The 24,258-nt window shown below is 26.2% G+C and overlaps 1 protein-coding gene across 18 annotated transcripts in view; it reads left to right on the top strand.

Moving 5' to 3' along the window:
• Window positions 1-24,258, top strand: part of LOC129913044 (protein lap4) — a 335,223-nt gene that overhangs the window by 203,484 nt on the left and 107,481 nt on the right. For 12 of the 18 annotated variants that reach the window (XM_055991409.1, XM_055991410.1, XM_055991416.1 and 9 more), the window contains 9 exons: window positions 582-869; window positions 7,210-7,320; window positions 14,233-14,412; window positions 14,647-14,676; window positions 18,702-18,860; window positions 19,649-19,847; window positions 19,916-19,998; window positions 20,317-20,508; window positions 22,493-22,663. In XM_055991409.1, coding sequence (XP_055847384.1) covers window positions 582-869; window positions 7,210-7,320; window positions 14,233-14,412; window positions 14,647-14,676; window positions 18,702-18,860; window positions 19,649-19,847; window positions 19,916-19,998; window positions 20,317-20,508; window positions 22,493-22,663 — 1,413 coding nt within the window. The remainder of the gene's footprint in view (window positions 1-581; window positions 870-7,209; window positions 7,321-14,232; window positions 14,413-14,646; window positions 14,677-18,701; window positions 18,861-19,648; window positions 19,848-19,915; window positions 19,999-20,316; window positions 20,509-22,492; window positions 22,664-24,258) is intronic. The other 6 variants (XM_055991417.1, XM_055991421.1, XM_055991411.1 and 3 more) reach the window with 5 other exon arrangements.

The raw sequence follows: 24,258 nt of genomic DNA on the forward strand, positions 1-24,258 counted from the left end.
TTATTGGCAAATATAATAATAATACAATTTGCATCCTTAATTATTATTTTTTTTATTATTATTATTTTTATTTTTTATGCATCTATTCAAAATTATCATCATACTGTAGATAATTATAGAAAAATATTGATAAGTAAAGTGTATTTATTCTTCAAAATTAGTTTATAATTTGTATTTTGCTAAAAATTGTTCAATTTATATTTTTCCAAATTAAAGTACACAATAAGAATTATTTTAACTATTACAACTTTACTTATTTAATTTAAATTTATTTAAACAAAAAAAATTAGGAAAACTAAAAATAATACATAAATTATAACAACATAGATTATGAAACCTATTATCATCTATTTTTTTCCTTTTTCTTCTCTTCTCTTTTTTTTATATACATATAAATAAATAAACCATAAAACACATTGTGTTTTACTACAAAAAAAAAAACCAAAAAAATATGGTTCATTGCTAAAACAATCATTAAAACACACTTCCCCTCTTTGATGTTACTGACAAAAACTAAACTTACAAAAAAATAAAAAATCATTGAAAAAAAACCAAAAAAAAAAAAAAAATCCAAATTTAAGATGGCACAACCCCCACCAAGGCCACTGACAAGTGATGATTTCCAAGCAATGATTCCTGCGCACTTTTTGAGTGGTGGTAGCCAACATCAAGTACATATGGCAAAACACGATGGTGTTGGACCATCAGTCACAGTCACCGTTAATAAGGCCGTACCGGATCTACCAATGTTGCCTCCGGCACCCACCGAATTAGGTCTCATTACAGAAACAATAACAAAGTCGACATTCACGGAGACGGTTATGACCCGGGTCACTGATAATCATTTACTGGACCCGCTTATTAGTGAGGTGATTATCACGTTATCAAACCAAAAAAATTAACACGTAAAATGCTAAGCTTCCAACGCAATTTTTTTTTTTTTTATTAATTTACTATTTTTTTCTGAATTTTCAATTTTATTTTGTAATATAAACATTTCAAATTCAATGTTATTCTTTAATTTTGTTTTTAAAAATATTTTGTACCATTTTAATATTTTTTTAAAAATTTATTTTAATAATTTTAATTAAAACATAAGCACATTTAAAAAAATCATTGGACAAGATTACGTTAATATTGTAAATAAAATATTTAAAAACACACACACTCACTCTCGATTTTTTTGAAATATTAAATAGTTTAAAGGGATTTATAAAAAAACCATATGCCTCTTTTTTAACACAAAAACAAAAATATATAAACAAGGCTTTGCCACTTTTAAGGTCTAAATTTTTAGATAGAAAAAAACTTGGTGGAAGATGAAAGATTGCTGCTAAAATTTAATACAAAACATAATTTAAAAGAACCAATTATAATTGGTAGTAATATTACTTTTCTTACTAAATTAAATTTAGACCTTAATTCTTACTGGCTTCTAAAAACAATTTAGATTAAAAATGAATTTTCTTCATACTTTACTAACAAAGAAATTACTTTTGCAATAACTCAGCTAATATTATGTATTTTCTATAAAATCAAATTTATTTTTTATTAAATTAACATTTACATTAATTAAAACACTTCTACCACTAGCAAAAGTAGAAATTCACATTTTTATAATTTGGAACTGCACTAATATTTTGAATTACAATTTTATTATTATTGAATCTTAAAAAAAAAATTAAGTTCATAAAACCACAAGTTAAACCTTACACATTTTGAAAGGAGTTAATAATTTATAAAACATTAAATAAAGAGATTAGGTTAATTTATTTTGCTGGTCACACTATTTAAGACAAATTTTAAATTTGTTTAGTTGCAAAGATTTTACTCCGTAGAACTCAAAAATTGAATAAAGAAAAACGTTTATGAAAAATTCTTAGAAATATGAGTTTTTGGGTTTTTTTTTTTTTCAAAGCATACTTAGTATCCAAGTTTTATCTTGAAAATTAGAGAAAGATTAGCACCTAAAATATGTTAAAATTACTTTTCTGGATTACCTTAGAACAATGAGTCTAAGCATTTTTAAAAACCCGTTGTTTTAAAGAATATTTAAGACAAAATATATTTTAAATAACTTTAAAAATATGTATTTTCAAATGCTTACTTTGGAACAAAAAAGAAAAACGGGTTCATTTGCAGTAATTTTGAAAGAAAAGTCTTAAAATACTTAAGGGTACTGCACTACGTGACGCATATGGCAGGATTAACAAATTTGATGGCTAATATTTTTGGGAGGAGTTGTATTTATCCTTTCAAATGCAAAAAAAACCCAAAAGAGTACCTATGAAAAAAATTCTGTTTTTCAAACTATGTAGTGCAAATCAGAAATTCTGTGACTCAAAATTGTTTTTGTACGAGTGAATTCTGTATCTCAAAACATTTTTAAAAAATTCTCAACCAGCTTTCCAAATTATCGAAATGCTTAAAAAAAAAACGTGAAAAATTAAATTGAATAATGGAGTTATAACAACATTCTATTTTTAAAACTCTTTTTATTAAAATGCTATAAATAAGTTGGAAAAGAAAAAACGTTTTCAAATTGTAAAAGAACTGCGCACTTTTTTACATTATGAAAACTTTTTTTCATTCTCAGCTTATTTATGGTATTATTATATAAAAAATAAATTTTGAAGCACGATATTTTGAAATAGGCCAGTTCCGTATACAAGTTTAGACTTTCTTTATCTTACCTAAAATTCCTCGAAACATCTCATGAAAAAAAGAAAACTATTTTCATGTGTTTTAAATACACGACATATGATCGAATGAAATGAAATGAAAATTGAGTAATACCGAAAAAAATAAGCATACACTTAATTGTTATTTTTAATGTATCGTCATATCGCTGGCTGAGAATTACAGGGTTGTACATATGTTTGCTTGCAGGGGTTTCCATAAAACATACAACATAAAGATTTAATAAGTATTCCAGATAATGTATTTATGGTTCTCAATGCTGAATTATTTAAAAATGTCAGGACCTAGTTGTTTTTTACAAACCTATGGAGTTCCAGTGTTGCAAAAATATCAATTGAAAAAAAAAAATGCATTTGAAATTTAAAAAAATATAATATTTAATTGCAATTAAAAAAAAAATATTTTCCAACTAAAAAGGTTTTGCATTAAAAAAATGTTATTGGAACTGGAAAAAATGCATTTGAAATATAAAAAAAAATAATATTTAATGCAGTTAAAAAAAAATATTTTCCAACTAAAAAGGTTTTGCATTAAAAAAATTTTATTGGAACTGAAAAATATTTGAATTGAAAGTAATTTTGTATTGCAAATAAAAAATATTTTGAATTAAAAAAAAAAATATTTAACGCAAATAAAAAATTTGCTGCATTGAAAAGAAAATTCAATGCAAAATGTGTGCATTAAATATTTTTTTTAAATATTCGTCGAATTTCTTATAATTTTGGCTATTTGACGATACATTAGCTATTTCAATTATAATATTGAACCTAATGTCAAATAGCCAAAATTGTAGACATTCGACCAATATTTTAAAAAAATATTAAATGCACACATTTTGCAATGATTTTTTTTTTTTTTTCAGTTGCAATAAATATTTTTTTCTTATTGAAAATATTTTTCAGTTGCAATAAAATTTATTTTTAATGCAATTTTTTTTTCCAGTTGCAATAAACATTTTTTTAATGCAAAATTTTATGTTTGCAATAAATTTTGTTTTCATTTGTAATGGAAAACAAATGTTTTTTTTTGCAGTTCTCTTATATTTTTCTTTTCCTTTAAATAAAACACTCTTTCACCTATGATTTGTTAAAGACTCTTTTGATTTTTAATACTGAACTCAAAAGGAACATTTGTACTGAATTTCAAAATTGTAATCGTAATTTTTCATTTTCATGGAAATCGTTAATTTTACTTAAGGAGTTGTTATTTTTGTGATTTTATGAATATGTGATTTTTCTTTGTGCACAAGAAATAAGGTTTCACTACAAAAAAAATAATTTTTAAAAATTGAGTTAAAAAGAAATAATTTCAAAATATGTATAAATTATATAGAATCTAATAAGTTAAACCATGTTTTTCCAATAAGATTTAAAGTCACAAATAAATTTCTTTTTGAAATAACCTTCTTTCACGGCACCACATAAAACAGAATATGAAAACTTTGGCTATACTTTCGGTCTTAAAACACGATTTTAGATCTTAGACTATTATAGTATTATTGTACTGCACTTACCTATAATAGTTAAGTGCAGCACCATACTTATTGGGGTGGGTTTTTTTTTCCTTATTTTGAGCGTTTATTAGAGTTTTCCAGAAAAATGTATATTAAACTTAATGTATTTTAAAAATCACATTCATATATTTTTAGGACCTCTATTTTTTTACTTGCGATATAGGTACTATAGGGCAAGTTTAGGATTTGTAAAAAAAATCGAACTCGAGATAACAATTTTACATGACATTACGATGATGGAGAATGCCAAAAAAGTGGGTCCGGCAATTCTGTCTGTCTCTATCTGGAGCTGCAGCCTAAACGAGTGAAGTGATTTTCTTCAAACTTGGTAGTTTGCAGTTTTTGGTGATTCCCTAGAGAAATTTTTTTTTATGATCAGAACTAACGGTACCTGCCATATAACGGGAATAGAAAAGTTAATTATTTTCAAAAACTGCTCACACAAGAGCCAACTTTTAAAATAAAAAAAATATTTTTTGTACCGTTATTAACGGTACCTGTCATAGAACGGTTTTTTTCATTTCTGAATATCTCGTACAACATAAACTCGATTTAAATGAAAATTTTTATACAAAAGTGTTTAATTAAAGGTAATATTAAAATTTTAGAAAATTTTCAAAAAACTCATTTTTGGATTTTTAAAAAATATTCCAAATTTTTTTTTGGGAAAATCAATTTTTTGGAAACGGATCAATGAAAAATTTTGAAATTTAGTTTTTGTGTGTAAATTAATTATTTCTTCAAAATGACATACCAACTTTTTTTTTGAAAAATGTTAAAAAAATTTTATATATAAAAAATTATTTTTTTAAAAAACGGCTCCAAGGATTTTCGAAATTTTGTTTCTAAAAATATCTTTTTATACAAGTAATAAAATGGCATACTTAGTTTTTTTTATAAGAGATCATTTAAAGCGGTATTTGATTATAAACTTATGAAATTCCGTGCAAATATCAAATTTTCCCTTATTTTGTTTAATGAAAAGCTTTAACATTAGAGTAACTTTTACCATAAGAACATTTTAAAAGTTTGTTTACATTTTCCAGAAAATTTTTTGTTGAACCTAATGCATTTGGGTTCACTAAGCCTAAAAAATCACATTGGTTGCTTTCTAGGAGCTCTAGTTTTTTTTAGATACTTTCATTTATCACATTTTGAGGGTGATTTCATACTATTTTTTTTATTACAAGCGTTTTTAAAGTTTTGTTGGAAAAATTTGTTTGTATCTCGATTCAGTAAGTAAAAAAAAATACAAAAAAAAAATTTTAAATAAAAAAAAATTGTACGAATTTCTATGCCTTTTCATGTATGAATAATTTAAAAACTAGAGCTGCTAAAAAAAAAACTAATATTATTTTTGGAATCAGCACCCTAAATTAAGTAAGAAATGATACACAACGGTCTGGAAAATTTGTGTGTGTTGGGCAGTGCTATCGTTAGAATAATGTCAATATAAAAAAACGTTTATTCTTAAAAATAATAACTTTAACTTTTAAAGAATTGGACCTTACTGAAAATATGTGAATGTGAAAGGTTTGATAGTTCGATCATTAAACTTAAGTAGTTGTAGAGCTTTACACTTTCTTAAATTATAAATTTAAGTTTACTACTAAGATATGGTATGTAATGGTATGGTATTTTACATTTTATACATTCTACGTCATAACATTTTTCTTAACAAGAGAAAGTGTGTGTGTTTATTTATTTTTTTTTTTTTCAAAAAAATTGCACAAAATTATAAGTAGTTACCTTAATTCTTTTATTCTTAAAACACAAAAACAAATTGTATACACATCTTGAACTTATATATTTTTGTCTACAATCTATTTTTTATAAATTTTTTTTTAACGTGATGCACATCTTAAAGAAACAACAAAAATGTATTGTAATTGTTATACTCTCCTAGTATTCCTTACTTTCTTGTGTAACTACTTCCATTCATTACCTACATATAAATGTGCGTGGAAAATAATCGTTGTCTCTTGTAAAAAAAAAAGCTTCAGCTTTTGCTCCTGATTTTCAGCTTTTTGGGTTGGAGTTTGGGAAGCATCTCCATAGCTATAGGGTATAATGCTGCAGGTCTGGCACATGGCTCATTTCCACTTTATTTTCATTCATTTTCCGACTCACGCATACACACCAAACCTACATTTTATATATATATATTCTCATTTATTTCACCTCTTAAAAAAAAAAAACATTCATATACTACATCCGCATCCTGTAAACGATGCTGGTGGTCCTAATTTATACAGTCTTCTCATTCTGATGAGGAGACTAGCAGAGATGGTGTTAGTGCATGTATGACTGTGTAGGAATTCTGTAATCGGATGCAGATTCCTTTTTTTCTATAGCTTCTGCAGCTGCTGCTAGTGCTGCTATTCCTGCCACATTCTATTCTATTGCTTCTGGGGTTTTTGGAATCATCGAATGGATTCGCTTTTATTCATATATCTAAAAACAAATAAAATAAAAAAAAAACACATGTAAATATACAAAAAGACACACAGTCATGGATGCATTTTCGCTAGAGATAAATGCGAGGAGTTTTTCTTTGTTCCCATTTTATAGTTATATGCACATCCAGCAGCTCTTTGCAGATATATTTTAACTTTGTTTTTTTTTTTTTGGGAAATGGTTTTAATGGTTGTTTTTTTATTTGTTTGTGACTTATTTTTTTTTTTTTGTTACTACCTACTGAAATTTTGAAACATACAAATACCTAAATATACCTACTTTCTTTTTCGTTGGGCTGCTTTTTCTTTATTGTTCTTTTTTTAATGTTAATGTACATTTTTTTGTTGTTGTAAATAAATATCTAGAATCATTATTCACATTTTCTTTATATGTATTCTATGAGCTTAGTTTTTTTTTGTATATCTTTGACAGCAGTAAATTGAATATCTTCTTTTTTTTTGTTTTATATTACTATATACGAATGGAAAATTAGCAAGTTCTTTTTTTTTTTGTTTTTCTTTTTTTTTCGAAACGAATAGGAAGTCATTTTGCCGAAGAATCAAGGTTCCTTAGGTTTTAGCATAATTGGAGGTACGGATCATTCCTGTGTGCCGTTTGGGGCACGAGAACCTGGAGTTTTTATTTCTCACGTAAGTAATTTTTTTTAAATTTAATCAATAAATATAGGTACACATATTGAATTAATTTTTGGAACTGAAACAAAAAAAATTGATAAATGTATCCGGTTCCTGTTGTATGAGTAGACACTAGACAATTTTTAAAAGATGACCAAATTATGTAAAATAAATAATAAAAAAAATTCTTTATCAATTCTAATATAGACCAGTGCCATTAATTTTTGAAAATAAAAAAATTATTAGCAGCATAGAAAAATATATGTACTTTCTTTCAGTGCAGAAAAAATCGAATATCTTGTTCAATTTCACTAGTCAAAAAGTTTTTTTTTTATAGAAATCAAAGTATATTTTCCTAATGGTTTTTTTGTGCGCTGAGCTTGAATCCGAAGTCAGAAAAATTCTATCACATCACATTTTTGAGATATTACCATGCAAAACATCACAAAAATAGTTTTTTGCGCGTTCAAAATTCAATATCTCAAAAAATTTTCACTTAAGTGCTATTCTAATGCTAGATTAAAATTAAAAAGGTCAAAGACCATTAGAAAAGTATAATTAAGTTTTTATGGAAAATTATTTCTGGCCAATATCACTGTCATTAACGGAAAAATCGATCTTAAAAATCGTTTTTTTGTTTTTTTTTTTTCAATTTTTCACACAATCTTAAAAACAAGTTTTAATCTAAATAATTGCATTTCAAACTTTTCAAAAATCAAAAATTTTTTCGTTAACTTTTTTGTTTGCAAAATAGGCTATTTTTTCAAATTGCTCAAAAAACATTAAATATAGATAGAAAATATAGCAAAGTAATTTTTGACCAAGTTTTGTTAAAATCCAACCATTTTTGTAAAAGATAAAAACTTTTGTCGATAGGAGGTCTACTTTTGACAGAAATCGTAAAAAACCACGATTTTTAACACCCACCCCACTTTTTCGCCCACCCACCCCCTTTCCCCCAATTTGTTTGTGGGCAATTTATTTTTCCCCTTTCATACACTATTTATCCTAAATTTTCCCACCACCCTTATGCTACAAATAATTTTTTAAACTTTTGCCCTCTGAAAACCGGATTGGCACTGGTCTAATAGTGACAAGAAGTTGTGTTTATTAAAAGGAAAATTGGGACCTCAATTTGTACATAACTCTTTTTTGCATTTGAAGATTAATTGGAGGCAAATTATGTCAACCGATTTAAAAAATATTTTGCATTTTGTTATGAATCTGTAGCAATTTGTATTGCTACGAACGTTAAGTTTAATTAAAAAAATTCGACCAAGCATATTGTAAAGCAGGAGTCACAAGCTTTTGAAATATTTCAATTTTTTTTTTTTTGTTACTCCGGTAGCACATTTTACATATATCAATTTTTAAAGTTTAAATTTAAATGGTCACTCTGGCGTTTGTGTAACATTTTTTTTTATCAATATTATTTTGGCGTCAAAATTCATTTGCACGGCAATTTCTTGACGAAATGTCATGAAATTTGGTACACTGGAGGAAATTAGTATTCAAAATAGCGGCCAGAAAAAGCGCTTAGATAGAATTTTACTTTTCAAAACAGTATATGTATATGCTAGAAACTTGACTAAATTCATGCCAAAAACGTGCTAGATCTAAGATTTAAGATGCATATCAATCAGAAGTTCAAAATGAATTTTATCTTCGAAAAATGACGTCATAACTTATTTTTGATTTATAGGATTTGATTTAAGAATATTAACATCTATTAAAAAAGTATAAGTTAAGTAAGTTTTATTGAACAATGAAATTTTTCCTTATACCATGTTCTTTTAAATATTTACTTTAAAACATAGATGGCAACCCTAAATCACTAAAGTATTAAATTTTTGTATGAACAAAAGGACCAAAGCCGAAATTGTGTTAATTAGAAAAAAAATCCATGAAATACCGTTTTAAGAGGCAATGAAATGCGTTTTGCAAATTTGACATTTTACATATATATTTTATGTATTTACATTTTTAAACTATATAATATAATGTTGTATGTTATGTGTTGGCATTATTGTGTACAAGTCTGATGTCCTCCCACAACAGCAAAAATCATGCAGAAAATCAAACATACAACAATCATCCTATACAAATATTCATTAACTTTTGATTCACGCTCGCATTTTTCTCTTTAATATTAATAAAAATGAAATTTTCTCAGCAAACCTCCTAATTTACTTTAAAAGTTAAACCAATTTCGATATGAATTCGTTGAAAATAATTTTATATTAATTTTTCTACGTTTTTTTTCTACAATATTTTCTCTCTCACATAAAAATTCTTTGAAATATGAGAGAAAAAAAAAATTAAATGATGTCCATTTAATATGAATTTATATTCAAACATCTGCTTCCCGGAAAGCAAATTTTTTTTTTCAGTGCCATATTATCTGAACGAAACTTATATGCATACCTACAAACGAAGCAATCTGTAGAATTTTTTAATTGAATTATTTTGTTGTATTTCCACACAGATTCTTGATATATTATCTTAGAGATTATATTTGCATGAAAATTCTCTTGTATGCTGTATGTTAAGTTATGCATATGTACGAAATAATAATAATCGCACTGGAGATAACAATCAAAAATGGAATTTAGTCTAGCAATCTTTTATTCTGATTCATTCTGATATGAATGCAGGAGAAAAAATCTAAATGAGTGAGTCAATGTATTTCAATTTTTTCAGAAGGCTTCTTGAAATTTTGAAGCTAAACTTCTTTTCCGGCGTTTGTTTTAGGTAAATTTAGAGTTTACTTAAATTTTGAACTTTTTTTATATTTGAATCTGAAGACCCCCATTTTGAAAATCACACCAATCGAACCCAAAATATAAACTTTTTAAGCCAACGAGTTTTCAATTCAAATAAACTATCAAGTAGTTAAACAGAAAAGTCTCCGCCTATTCGTTAAAAAGCTTATATATTGAGTTTTAATCGCATCGCCAAGATAAAGGTCTTCATACTGAACGAAAATATTAGAACTCTTTTAATAAATTAAAAAGGTTAGCTTTTGAAAGTTTTCCGTAAAAAAAAATTGTAAACTAAAATTTTGATTTTATAATTTTTTCACTTGAATCAGAAGTCGGGTTCAGCATCCCGGAAAACAAAAAGTTAGCCTCAAAAAACAGTTACATAAGAACTTTTCACTCTATAGGTAGGTGCTAGCCTGCCTTGATTTTTTTTGTTTTGTTTTTTTTTTTTTAATAAATATTCAAACACAAAATTTTGAAAAATTGCATTTTTCAATAAATATCCAGCTGTAATTTATTAACTTTTTTTATGTATAGGTAAAAAATGTAAAATTAAAATTTTTAATTAATTTTTTAAACTAACAAAAACATCTACATATTTATGTGTACCTACACCGAAAAAAAATTGATAATAACAGCTATCAAATTAACATTTTTCAGTGACAAAAGTCGTCCAACAATTAAAATATCAATTTTGATATTATATCATCATTTTGACATTTTTTAATTTCAGGTGGGATAGTGAAAATTTCACTTTGACTATTAAAATATCATTTTGACATTTTTTTAAGTTTAAGTGGATATTGAAAATTGCACTTTGACAATTAAAATATAAATGTTGACTAGATTTTACGTTTTAGTTTATTATAATGAAACCTATTTCTGTCCTTTTCATTTTTATTATTTTTATTATTTTAAGAATTTTCTTTCTTTTTTCAAAACATTACTGAAAGAAAATATTCTTTACAAAATAATGCTGATATTATTTTTTCTATTATAGGTATAATTGTTTTGTTATTTTCTCCCAAACTATGTGAAGTAAAATCTTAGTGCCGATCAAATTTTCTCAGTAAATCATACATTTTACTTCGAAAAAACACAAAGCGCCTTTAAATTAGTACACATTAACAATTTTTTATTTAATACTTTTCAATAATTTGGAATGAGAAATTGATATGAAAAATTGTTGCTTTAACATTTTAAATATCATAAAACAGATTTTATAGAGCATTTTTGGCTGATATTTAAAAAATGTTAATTTAAAAAAAAAAAGATTTGATATCTTACGTTAAAAAAATGTTTTAACCCTTTCGAACCCAAGCTATGAAAATCAATATTAAAAAATGTTTTTTCGGTATTATCGGGTCAAAAACATCACAACTAAGAAATATGAATAGCAAAAAGTTATTTTCCAAAATAATAAATAGCAAAACTAATGTGTTTTTCTCATGTTACCTGTAAGTAACATGCAATGCCTATGACCACCAAAAAAAGTCGGAGAGCTGAGAAAATAACTTTTTATGAAACTATAATGTATGCTTCTTCTTCTAAGCAAAAAACAAAACACTTTCTGCATTAACATTTTTTATATCTTTTTTTCAAAATTATGATCATATATAAAAAAAATTTTTTGCAAAAAAAATTGAATGCTGGAAAAAAATCTTGTCCAAATTTTTCGGTTTTTTTTTTTTTTTGGTTTAACTTAAATTTGTTTTTTTAAAAGTTTGATACAACCTTTTGTTGCTGAGATATTAAAATTTCAATATAAAAGGATCTTTTTGTCTTTAAACATCAATATCTTAGCAACTGCTGACTGCACAAGACAATTGAGGAGAGTTTTTTTAATTTTTAATAATTTTACAACAAAAATCAGGTGCGGTTTTTTTTTTTTAATTTATTCCTTACATTAAATTTCTGGTGGCTTTTGGAATAATCAGGAAATATCGAGAAAACCAGTAACGTTGATTTTGCCATTTACAGTTTAGTATGTCCACAAAATCCTTAAAAAGCTTCGATTCTATTCATTGATGCAAAATAAATGTGTTTTCACTTTTTTGTGGCGAAATTGAAAAAAAAAATGCAAAAAATTGTATTGAAAATTATTGGAAATTTTTTTTTATTTTAAATTACTCAAAGAAAAAATAAACAAAAACTACCGGAATTGCATTAAAAATAAGAAATATTCAGCTAACTTGTTTTCAATAAAAAAAATCATGTGTGCAATTCATTGCAAATCATTTTTCTTGCAAAAAAAAAAATCGAAAAAAATCTACCTTTATTTTTAATCCATCACCTCTATATGACAACGTATAATAAAATTTTATATCATCTGAGAGCTTAATATTTCACCTTTTTTATGATGCTTCAATCATATTTCTATGATGCCTACAAAAGAAGTAAGAATTTTTTAAAGCCAACCATGTCGAAATTTCAAACTGAGATTACGGTACTTCCTACTCCTACACCACTGGTGGCAGGTCATCGGCAACAGATCTCCACAGGTCGTCGCCCTAGTATTGGGTTGCCGTATAGGCTATTGAAAACCTATATACTGCAACCCAATTGTAGGGCGACGAGGTGTTTTGAGATATTTTTAAAGTTTTTCAATTTAACATTTTGTAACTTGTAGAGCACGTACCGTTATGTGCGATATATCAAATGAAAGGTAATATTATCAGCATGCGTATTTAAGTTAAATAAAGTTTTTATGTGCTCTAGATCAAAAGATATAACGTGCTTAGAAAAAGAACAGCTTTTCATCGTTATCTTACAATTTTGAATATGAGCATAACTAAAATTTTGTACAATTATAGTTTATTTAATTAGCTATCTACCATAAATTTCATGCATCTATCTGTTAAAACAAAAAAGTTATAACCAATTGATTTTTCCTGTCGCTTTTTCGTTTCATCTTGTTTCAAAGAAGTTTTCACTTCAAAAAAAATACACCATAAAAAAGCTTATAAAATTTCCTGAAGAATAAAGCCATACTTTAATTTTTATAAAGCACAAAAAGTTTAAAAATATCATTGAAAACAATCATTTTCATCAAAAAAAAAAAGCGAAATAAACACGTAATTTTATCTTCTCACGCTATTAAATGCATTTTTTCCCTAACAACCTATAAGAAATTTTACACCATCTGAAAGCTTATTGTCTTAACTCAAAATATATATATATCGATCAGGTCTATGAGACATCTACAAAAAGAGCTATAATTTTTTTTAAAACGCGATGAAATTTCATCAAAAAAAAGCAAAAAAAATATTTATTTTTATGTTCTCATGCTATTAAATCAATTTTTTTGTTTGACAACCTATACGAAATTTTATACCATGTGAAAGCTTTCATATGACGTATTAATCTCATTTCAAAGATGCCTACAAGAGAAGTTAGAATTTTTTAAAGTCAACCATGTCGAATTTCCAGACTGAGATTACGGTACTTCCTACACTGGTGGCTGGTCATCGGCAACAGATCTCCACAGGTGTTTTGAGGTTATTATTATAATTTATTTAATTATCTATCTACAGTACAAATTTCATTCATCTATCTATTAAAACAAAAAAGTTATTACAAGTTGAATGTTCGTGTCGCGTTTTCTTTTTCGTTTCATCTTGTTTCAAATCACTACGATACTAAAGAAGTTTTCACTTCAAAAACACAATTTTTTTTTGTTTCCCATAAATTCACACCTTCAAAAAAAAATACTTTTTTTCAGCATTTCTTACGGATTTCATTTATAGTCGTGATCCTTCAATTTTTTCTTTTGTAAAAATACGAATTTTCGTTTTTGATTCCTTAATTTTAATTTTATATTGAAATAAAATAATAAATTGACATTACAAAAAATGCATCCACCTTTTTTAAGAAAAACAATTTTTACAGAAATATAAATTTGAAATTAAAACAAACAAAAAAAAAATCAAACAAAAATTATTCGTTGAAATCGGTTGAATTGTGAATTAGTAAGTCAGAAATGAGAACGATTGGACTTATATTTTTTTATTGGACGTACTTCCGTGTTTCCGATAAAAATTACTTTTGCACATTTACTTTCAAAGTTTCCATGGAAGTATTGGAGTTGGTTAACCTATTTAAAAAATTTAAAAAATATCTCTCAGATAAAAATAATATTTTAACAAAATCATCTTTTTATTTGCAGATTGTACCAGAAGGTATTGCCGCTAAATGTGGTAAACTTCGAATGGGTGATAGGATATTAAAGGTTAATGGTGTTGATGTTTCCCGTGCCACGCATCAAGAGGCAGTCATGGAATTGTTACAACCCGGTGATGAAATCTCACTTTTCATTCAACATGATCCATTACCAGTTGGTTTCCAGGTAATTAAACATAAATAAAAAAAAAAACTATAACTAAAGTTTTATGCTAATATCCTAATTAAAATTAAAGTTCAAATTTCCACAATAGCTATAGATCGCATGACTTTATAGTAAAAATTAGCTAGCATTTTGTATATCTTAAATTATTTAATTCAAAATTCCATTTTAATGCTTAATTATAAAAATATACAAAAAATACCCTTTTTTAATTTTTTGCTTCTAATAAATCGCAAGCACTACCAAGTTAATTATATACCAACCGAGGTAAGACAAAAACAAAAATTGCATTAATTTCATAAAACATTAAAGAAGTATGAAAAAAAATATCTTCACTTGAAGTGAAGATTTGTGTATCTTAATAATTTTTTTTTTATTTTTTTATAAATTGAAAGAGCTTGTAAGACACTTTTTTTTTATTATTATTTTTTTTTCTCATTTATAAGCATCTCGTACATTTGAAGAACTTAAGTAGAAAGTATGTTTCTTTTTTTTTTGCTTTTTTTTTTTATTTTAAATATAATTATTTGTGGTTGCTGCAAGTAAAAAAGTATAAAGTATAAAGAATATGAACCAGGAACAAGTTGTGAACTTTTGCTTAAGAGCTCTCTCTCTCGACACTCAAGGCATCTTGGTTGGGTGGTAGACTTCTTGAGAATATTTTCTATGAGTTTGACAAGAACTAAGTACCTACTTATATTACTTTCGAATTATTCTTTCTTGTGTACTTAGAGACTTTGGTTTTGAGGGAAAGAAAGACTTTTGCAAAAGACCTGGAAGCTTTGTATGGAAAAATATATATACTCGTATAAAATGTTGAATAGAAGGTAATTGCTTTGCTCTGGTCTCTGCTTATATTACCAATTTCATATATAAATATGCAGGTGTGTATAGTGAAAGTAAAAGTTTTCAAGGTTAGTTGCCAATAAAATTAGTTTAAGATTTTGCCATAAGGATTCTATTTTATTTTCTTTAATCCAATATCCAAGTGGTTTGCAGGGCAAATACAAAAAAAAAAAATGTGGATTTCATATTTCTTGTAGGAATATTTCAGTTTTGAAATGGTTTTATAAGGATAAGCCATTTTTACAGCTAATTGAAGTGAAAAAGTGAAGTTATAGTTTTCTGAAGATCATTAGGTAAAAAAATTTACTTTAGGATAGTATTTTAATGCAGTTTTTTCATGTAATAAAAATGTTCTTAGGCTTATTTTTCCATTTTAATATTCTCTCGGAATTAAAATGACTGATAAATTCTGGATATGTTAAAAGAAAATACGGATTTATTTCCTATTCGAATATGTCGTAGTTTATATTTAATTTACCCATAGCTAAATTGTAGTTTGATTCTTTTGCTCGCAAATAGGAGTAGGTACAAAATATTCGCAATTCCATTTATTGATTTTCCTCGTGGAAAAGTTTTGTAGGCCATAGTTTGCTTAAGAGAGCCCTAAATCTAATATTTCGAAATTTTCTGTTAAAAGTACCAACTTTGATTCTGTTGTATTTCAAGACCTACCGAGCTGCAGTTACAATCAAATCAAACAGTAGAAAAATGTTTCTTCCGTTTCTTTAGTTAACAAAAATTTTTACTACAGGATGCATTTTTAAGAAGCTATGAGTCGAAAACTAAATTTTTTTGGTCACTACGAAAAAAATTGCGCTATTAGTATCTGCCTACCTACAATAGGGTGTTTTATTTTGTAAGGCAAAAAATAAAATGTCAAATTTTTGCAGACTTAATTTCAAGAAGATCGGACTATATTTAGAGGTTGCACACTTTGGTTTTTAAAAGAAGGAATAAATTCCAAAAATTTGAGAAAAAGTAACCAAAGTGTTGATGTTTGGGGGTTAAACATCAACCGATCTTCTTGAAATTTGTAATTTATAATTTTTATATCGCTCCTCAGTCATATGAAAATCAAAATTTTGGAAAAATGAAACACCCTTACCTATATAATATCGCAAGTTAAATAAAATTAAAAAACGTACAATTCGTTCTATGCATAGAAAATTAAATTTTATTGACCTCCAAAACAAACATGCAATCATTTTTTATGTAAGGTGCCATCTTTATTAAAAAAGTAAACGAAAATGGCTCCGTTAAATCAAAATCTAGGTTCAATATTTGTTAGTTTTTTTTTTATTTGTCTTAACAAAAAAGTTATGGCCAAAAAACGCAAAAAAAACACCAAAAAATTAATTTAAAAATTTTTGGACTTTCGTCACCACTGTAATTATGGACCCATTTTCAAAAAATAAATGGCAATCGCTTCGATTAATCAAAATCTAGGGGCGATATTTTTAATTTTTTTATTTGTCTAAATTATGGCCAAAACCCGCAAAAAAACAACAAAAAATTAATTTAAAAATTTTTGGACCTCATAATTGGACTTGCATCCATAATTAACTTTTTACTTGCGATATAGGTACTATATATCAAGTTATGCATTCGTACAAAAAAAAAAAAGTTGAGATAACATTTTTCCATGACATTACGATGATAGACAATGCGAAAAAAGTGGGTCCCGGGAGTCCGTCTGTCCGTCTGTCTGTCAGTCTGTCTGTCTGTCTGTCTGTCTGTCTGTCTGTATAAGGAACTAGAGCCTAAACGGATGGACCGATTGACTTCAAACTTGCTATGTAGCAGTTTTTGGAGACTCTCCAGAGGGGTTTTTGGAATTAATTTTTTTGGCCCAAAAATAACCGTACCTGTCATACAAAAATTTCGGAAAAGTTTAATTTCACGAAAACGGCTCCAACGATTTTGTTAAAAAAATTCAAATGTTAGTTTTTAAACAAGATCTATCTTTTGAAGAAAAATTTTTTTTCGAAAATCATTATTAACGGTACCTGCCATAGGACCGCTTTTTTCAAATCGGATTTTCTGCAAAACTACTTATTGTATTTCAACGAAATTTTTTATACAAAAGCATTTATACAATTTTAATATAAGCCAAAAATAAAATTTTGAAAAAAATTATTTTTGGATTTTTAAAAAAATTTTGAAATTTTTTTTTTGAAAAATCAAATTTTCGAAAACGGGACATTTAATTTTTTTGAAATTTTGTTTTTAGATGTTGATTAGTTATTTCTACAAAATGGCATACCAGTTTTATTTTTAAACTTTTTTTTCAAAAAATTATTTATAAAAAATTAGTTTTTTAAAAAACGGCTCTAACGATTTTGAAAATTTTTTTTCTAAAAATGCACCTTAATATATCAAATAAAATTGCATACTTGTTTTGTGGGGCGATTTGATTTCAGATATTGTTTTATTTTTTTGAAAAATGAATTTTTGTTTTGTTTTGCTTTTTTTTTTTTTTTATATATACCTACATTTCCCAAGTTTCTATATAAAAAGTCTTAAATATTTAAGCAACTTGAACTCTAAGAGCAAGTTCGTGCGACCCAGTCGTGCATTTTATTTCTTCTCACAATGCAACAGAGTTTATTTAGGTCTCGTGATTTTATCATAAATTTAACATTGACAGATTAGATTGTTGAAATTCTTCAAATTTAAAAGACACAACTAGAAAACCAATAAAATAGCACCATAACAAAAAAAAAAAAAGAACACAACCAAAGCTACTTTGATAAATTATTTAATTGCAAAAAACGGACATAAACTTCCACAACAATCCTTTTTCTAATTATTTAATATATATTTCTTCTACTCGTTGAAAAAAAAAGCTTAATTACACAATCTGTAACCTTGCTATTTAAAATGGTTGAGATGCTTAGAGATCATTCAACAAAACAAAATACAAAAAAAGAAAAAAAAAAACTCAATAATTAACTGAAACTAACCAGAGCACAGCAGTACCACGAAAGCTATAGTCTGAGCTAAAAAGTTGTTATTTTGCGAATTTCATAATATTATTATTTTTAAGAAAAGTAGATATGTAAAACGGATCCAAGTTTTTGTATAGAAACACTGCTTAGGGTCACAAAATCTATAATTGAATTGGGTACTATGAAACAGGATTATTTTTAAACTCAAAAGTTCTATAAAGTTAGCCTTGGTTTCTTAAAATTTTAGATACTCAATTTAACAAAGATTGTTAAAATTTTAAATAAAATTTCAAAATCAAAACTAAAATTTTAAACTCAATTTCCGGGAGTATCTAAAAAATCAACGAAAACAAAAAAAAACTAAAATCCGTTTTCTCATTTGTCAAAGGATAATATAATTCTTTTGTTTTTTTTTTGTCTTCTCATTTTTTTTATATTTTTGGTTCTTTCCTCACTTACCGTTTTTTTTCCTTCTCTTTTTTTATCTCATCTTCACAGACAATTGTTATCAGAAAAACTGACGGTGAACGCCTGGGAATGCACATTAAGGGTGGCCTGAATGGTCAGCGAGGCAATCCGGTAGATCCAACAGACGAGGGTGTATTTGTATCCAAAATTAATTCGGTGGGAGCTGCAAGACGTGACGGAAGGCTTAAGGTGAGTTTTTCCAGAATTATTTATTTTACCCTGGGTAGATATTTCTTTTTTTTTTTATTTTCGGTATTTTATATCCTTAAATGGGTTCCTACTTTCCAGTTTGATCTTTTTTTTGTTGTTGTTGTTTTAATTGGGTAACTCATTCATTCTAATGGATTTTTGGTATTCGACGAAGAGACGAAAGAAAAATAGAAAACAATGAAATGTCTTTGTTTTTACTATGTACTTTTTTTTTTTTTGGTGGATTTTTGAGTAAAAAAGGACTTTATTGAAAATTTGTCTTTTATTTATTTTTAAAATGTTTTTTTTTGGGAACGAATTGATACATTTATTTAATTTTATTGCTAAATGAGTTAATCAATTTGAAAAATCGATTACCTTTATATCTAAAAAAGGAATTTAAACTTGAAAAAAAATTTTAAGGACTCGTTTCAAAAGTTTCCTTATTCTTATATTTTTCTAATTTCTCAAAAATTCATAGAAATTTTTCATTATTGAATTTTAAAAAATTAGTTAAGTTTCACTCATCTTAAATTCTTCGTTTATGTAAAATAATCCTTAAACTCACAAGGATTCCAACAAAAAAAAAAAGGAATTTAATAAGAATCAAAAGGATTCCAATAATAAAAATGAAAGAAAATTTAATTCAAATGCATGCAATTCAAATCAAATCAAATTAAAGTCCTCTTCCTTTTGCCCAGGATGCATTCAAACACTTGAAACCAAATTGATATTAACAAGTACTCTCCTCATTCATATATTGAATTCTAAATCAAATCCTTTCTCAGGTTGGTATGCGTCTTCTTGAAGTTAATGGAAATTCCCTGCTGGGTGCTGCACACCAGGATGCAGTGAATATTTTGCGTACAGCTGGCAATGAAATACACTTGGTCGTATGCAAAGGCTACGACAAATCGAGTTTAATTCATTCAATTGGCACAGCTGGTGGTATGAGTACAGGATTAAATTCAACAAGCAGTGGACGTGGTAAATAAATTAATTTAATTTAATTAAATTTAAAAAAAAAATTTAATGAAAACAAATTATTATTGCAGGCTCAAGAACTTCGGAAACTGGCTCAGAACTAAGTCAAAGTATATCAAGTTTGGATCGAGATGAAGACGACCGTATGCGACAAGTGAGTTGAATTTTATTGTATTTTATTTTATTTTATTTTATTTTATTTTATTTTATTTTATTTTATTTTATTTTATTTTATTTTATTTTATTTTATTTTATTTTATTTTATTTTATTTTATTTTATTTTATTTTATCTTATTTTATTTTATTTTATTTTATTTTATTTTATTTTATTTTATTTTATTTTATTTTATTTTATTTTATTTTATTTTATTTTATTTTATTTTATTTGTTATTTTTTATTTTTTATTTTATTTGTTATTTTTTTTTTAAGAAACAGTAGAATGAAAATTAAATAAAAAATTTTAAAATTTAGTCTAATTTACAGGATTTCGAAGTTTTTGCGACAAAAACGAACACGAATAACGAACAGGTGCCGCTGCAAAGTAATTTACATTCAGATAATGTTGTAAATAGTGGAGTTCCTCAAACATCGCAAGATGTTGTAGCTTTGGTTAACTCTGAGCAGTCATTGGTTAGCACGAAAGAAAAGAGCACACCAGAAAAGGTAAGTGAAAAATTATTACATACACTTTTTTTAAGGTTTTTTAACAAAATTATGCAAACATTTTAAAATACATTTTAAAATACATAGTTTCGAATTGAAATAAAATAAAATCGCAAGGAATTCCGCCATTTTTCTGTAAAGTTCATGAAAAAAAATTTTATTCCCGTGTGGAAGATTTCAACCCAATCTAAATACAGTTCAAAAGTCCAGAGACCACTTTCGACAGCTATTTTGGTTATAGAGGCATTACTTTATGAGTATGTATTGCTAGAATGCCTGCTTTAGGGCTCAGTCAACCATTAATATGGTCTTAACTCTGAAAATTCAACAAGTTCTATTGCTTCAAAAGAAAAAAATACAACTATTTAACTATAAAAGTAATTTATTAATGGAAAAAAAAGTTACGCATACGCCATAGTGATCGTTTAATTTTGTTAAACATTGATTTCTGTTCTTAACATGATCATTTCTTACTTATTGCTTCGTCAAACACTAGCAGGGTATATAAAATTTTCTTTAGGGAAAAAGAGCGATTGTCTAAAAACATTTTGGGTTTTGGATTAAAAAAAAATTGACTCGAGATAGCAATTAAATATGACATTTCGATGAAAGAGATGCGAAAAAAGTGGGTCTCACAAATCTGTCTTTCCGTCATTCTATTTCTATCTCGAGCTGCAGTCTAAGCCACTTCGTAGCTAAGAGTTTTTATTGATTCACTAGAAGTTTTTTGGACAAAAATTGACGGTTCTTGCCATTTAAAATTAAATATTTTTTTTTCCTCAAAAATTTTGAATTTTGAATGGAAAAAAAAATACATGAACCTAATGTGACAAATAAGGTTGTTCTTTTGAAATAAATAAAAATGTTTGTACCGTTATGAATAGTACTTGCCACAGAACAGTTTTCTTGATGTCAGATTTTCTCCTAAGCGACACGACCTATTTCAATGAAAATTTTTTTTTTTTAATATTAAAGTAATTTTATGTTATAATAATTAACAAAAAAATTAAAAAAATAATTTTTTTATTTAAAAAAAAAGTTTTTTTTTTTGGAAAGGCTTAGTAAATTTTAAAGATTAAAGATCTCGCTTGTAGAATAAATCAATTTTAAAACTTGTTTTAATTCACCGTCTGTGAAGTGAAATTATATTTGATTTCATATTAATCTTTGATTGTCAAAATATAGTCAACCGTTGTATGAGCATTGATAAAATAAAAAAAAAAATATTGTTCATTTAAAAAAAAAATCGAAAATTGCTAAATAAATCTTGTCATTTTTGTAGAGGAAGATCATGCGTTAAATCTGGCATTTCTAATTTTTCGCACAGTTATGTATTTATACTATCCAGTGAACGTCTTCAGTTTTAAGACATGGGTGCCGAACGCAACATTGTCAAAAATTCGAAAAATTTCAAAAAATAACCGATTTGTCCTGTGATGAATTTTTAGGAACAAATGTTTTCCCAATGCCTTGAACCTCATTTGATTTAAAAAAATATGATATCACTTTGGACATCAACAACATTTGTTTTGCAACCGTATTTACGGTCCAGATTTCTTACTTCTCGTAAAAAAATTAACCGATTTCATGGAAATTTTTCTCCAGCAACGTTTTATTTTGAAAAATCAAATTTTTGCAAACGGACTAATGAATTTCTGTGCAAAAAAATCTTATGTTTTAGTTTATAATCTTTTTTAATGACATACCAACATTTTTTTTTTTTTTTTTGTAAAATTTTGAAAATTTGTATGCATAAAAACAAAAGTGCAAAAAATAAATCGAATATTGGTTTAGTAAAAAAATAATTTTCAAGTAAAAATTAATAAATGAAAATATTCAAATGATAACAAATATTTAGAAAATTTTTACAAAATGTTGCTTTATTTTGTATCTATTGTTTAATTTTGTGAAATGTTAAAGCAATAAAAACATCAAATTCATCTTAAATATCTTCATTTAATTACGATTTTTTTTAAACTTGCAGGTACTAGATATAGTTAGAGCAGCTGAAGTATTAGCCTTAGCCGATAATAATGTTCCACCAAAATCACCATCGGAACATCATGAAGATAAAATACAAAAAACAACAACTGTGGTCATATCAAAACATACATTGGATACAAATCCATCAATACAAGGGCCACCTCAATCACAGGTATGTTTCTTTAAAACAAAAAAAAAATATCAAAAATGTATTACATACATACATTGTAAAAGTATCAATCTCGCACTCATTCATTTATAATTATTATTATTATAATTTTGCCATCTCATTTAATAGTGTTGTTATTTTTATATTGCTCCCATTACAACGTGTTGCATATACAAAAAAAAAACAAACACAAACAAAAAAAAAATCACCATAAAAATTGTGTGCGTTTTTTCAACATTGTTCATCTTTTGTTTTCTTTTTGATTTAATATTCCAATCAATGTTATTATTTTTTTTTTTGTTTTTTATTAATATTTCAAAATTACGTCAATTCTGCATTTAATGTAATCAAAATTCGATTAAAAATGAAATCAATTTTAATTTTTTTCATTTTCATTTTAATTTTGATATTGTTATTGTTTATTAAAAACATTCAGATATTGAAGGTCCATTCCAACACAGCAAGGACCTGCGATATCTGCACTTTCAATTGGTTTGATTTAATTTGCACTCATTGATATAAATCAAAACGAAAATGGAAACAATATCTTTTCATTATCCTGTGCTTAACTCGTCTTTATCTCTACACGCACAGTTTAATGCAAAAAAAAAAAATCCGATAAACCAAACGAGTGATATCCTTTTTTGTTCCTTTTTCTTTTTTTTTTTTTTATTTGTCGGTTGGTTTTGTTGATGTTGGATTTTTGATGTGTGTGCTTATCTAATTTTCTTTTAATTGGTGTCGTTTGCTTGTGTGTATATTCCACTCCTCTTCTTTATACATACAATACATACAAACACATATAAAATTGTATATATACTTTACTCGTAACGTGTCTTTATGTGTCTATATTTTTTTTTTCTGATTTAATGTTTGTTCATTCCTTAAATGTCACAGGATATAAAATAGAAGAGCAAAAATAAAGGATTTTAGTTCCTTCTTTAGGTGAATTTAACAAAGCAAAGTAAGGAGAAAATTGTATGTAACTGCTTTGGTAATAGTATTTTCTGTCTACTAAGCACTCTCTCTGAGGCAATTATTTCATTTCACGTCCGAGTGGATGTTTTTCAAGCTTATAAGAATTTTCAATTTTCCAAGGATTGTTTTTTTTTCTCTGCTTTTTATTCATTTTTTTTTTTTTTTTTTTTTATCATCGAGTTAGATTGAAGAGTTATTTGTTACTCAGGTTTAAAATAAGTACTTAAATGACCTTTTGATTTTTTCAAAATTGACCCATTTTACACTCAATAACTTTTAACTATGAAGTGGTTTGATATCCTTTTTGTTGATGGGATTTTTTTAAATTAACTGAAATTCTAGAAGTAGAAACTCTTAAAAATCTAACGAAAAATGTTTTTAATTGGGACTTTTACAAAGGAAATCTTATCAGAGTTCTCACTGAGAGTGAAGAGCTTGGAGTAAACTTCCTTAAAATAATAAAAAGTTCGAAAAATATAAATGATATATGAATAATCGGTGCGTTTAAGTGGTTTTTGAAATAACCGCCTTAAAATCGCTCTACCTCATCCAAAAATATATTTTTTTTCCAATTTTCAAAGATGGCCATTTATATTTTCATTGTGTCCTTGAAACTGATC

This window comes from Episyrphus balteatus, chromosome 3 (genome assembly GCF_945859705.1).
Source record: "Episyrphus balteatus chromosome 3, idEpiBalt1.1, whole genome shotgun sequence".
NCBI lineage: Eukaryota > Metazoa > Arthropoda > Insecta > Diptera > Syrphidae > Episyrphus > Episyrphus balteatus.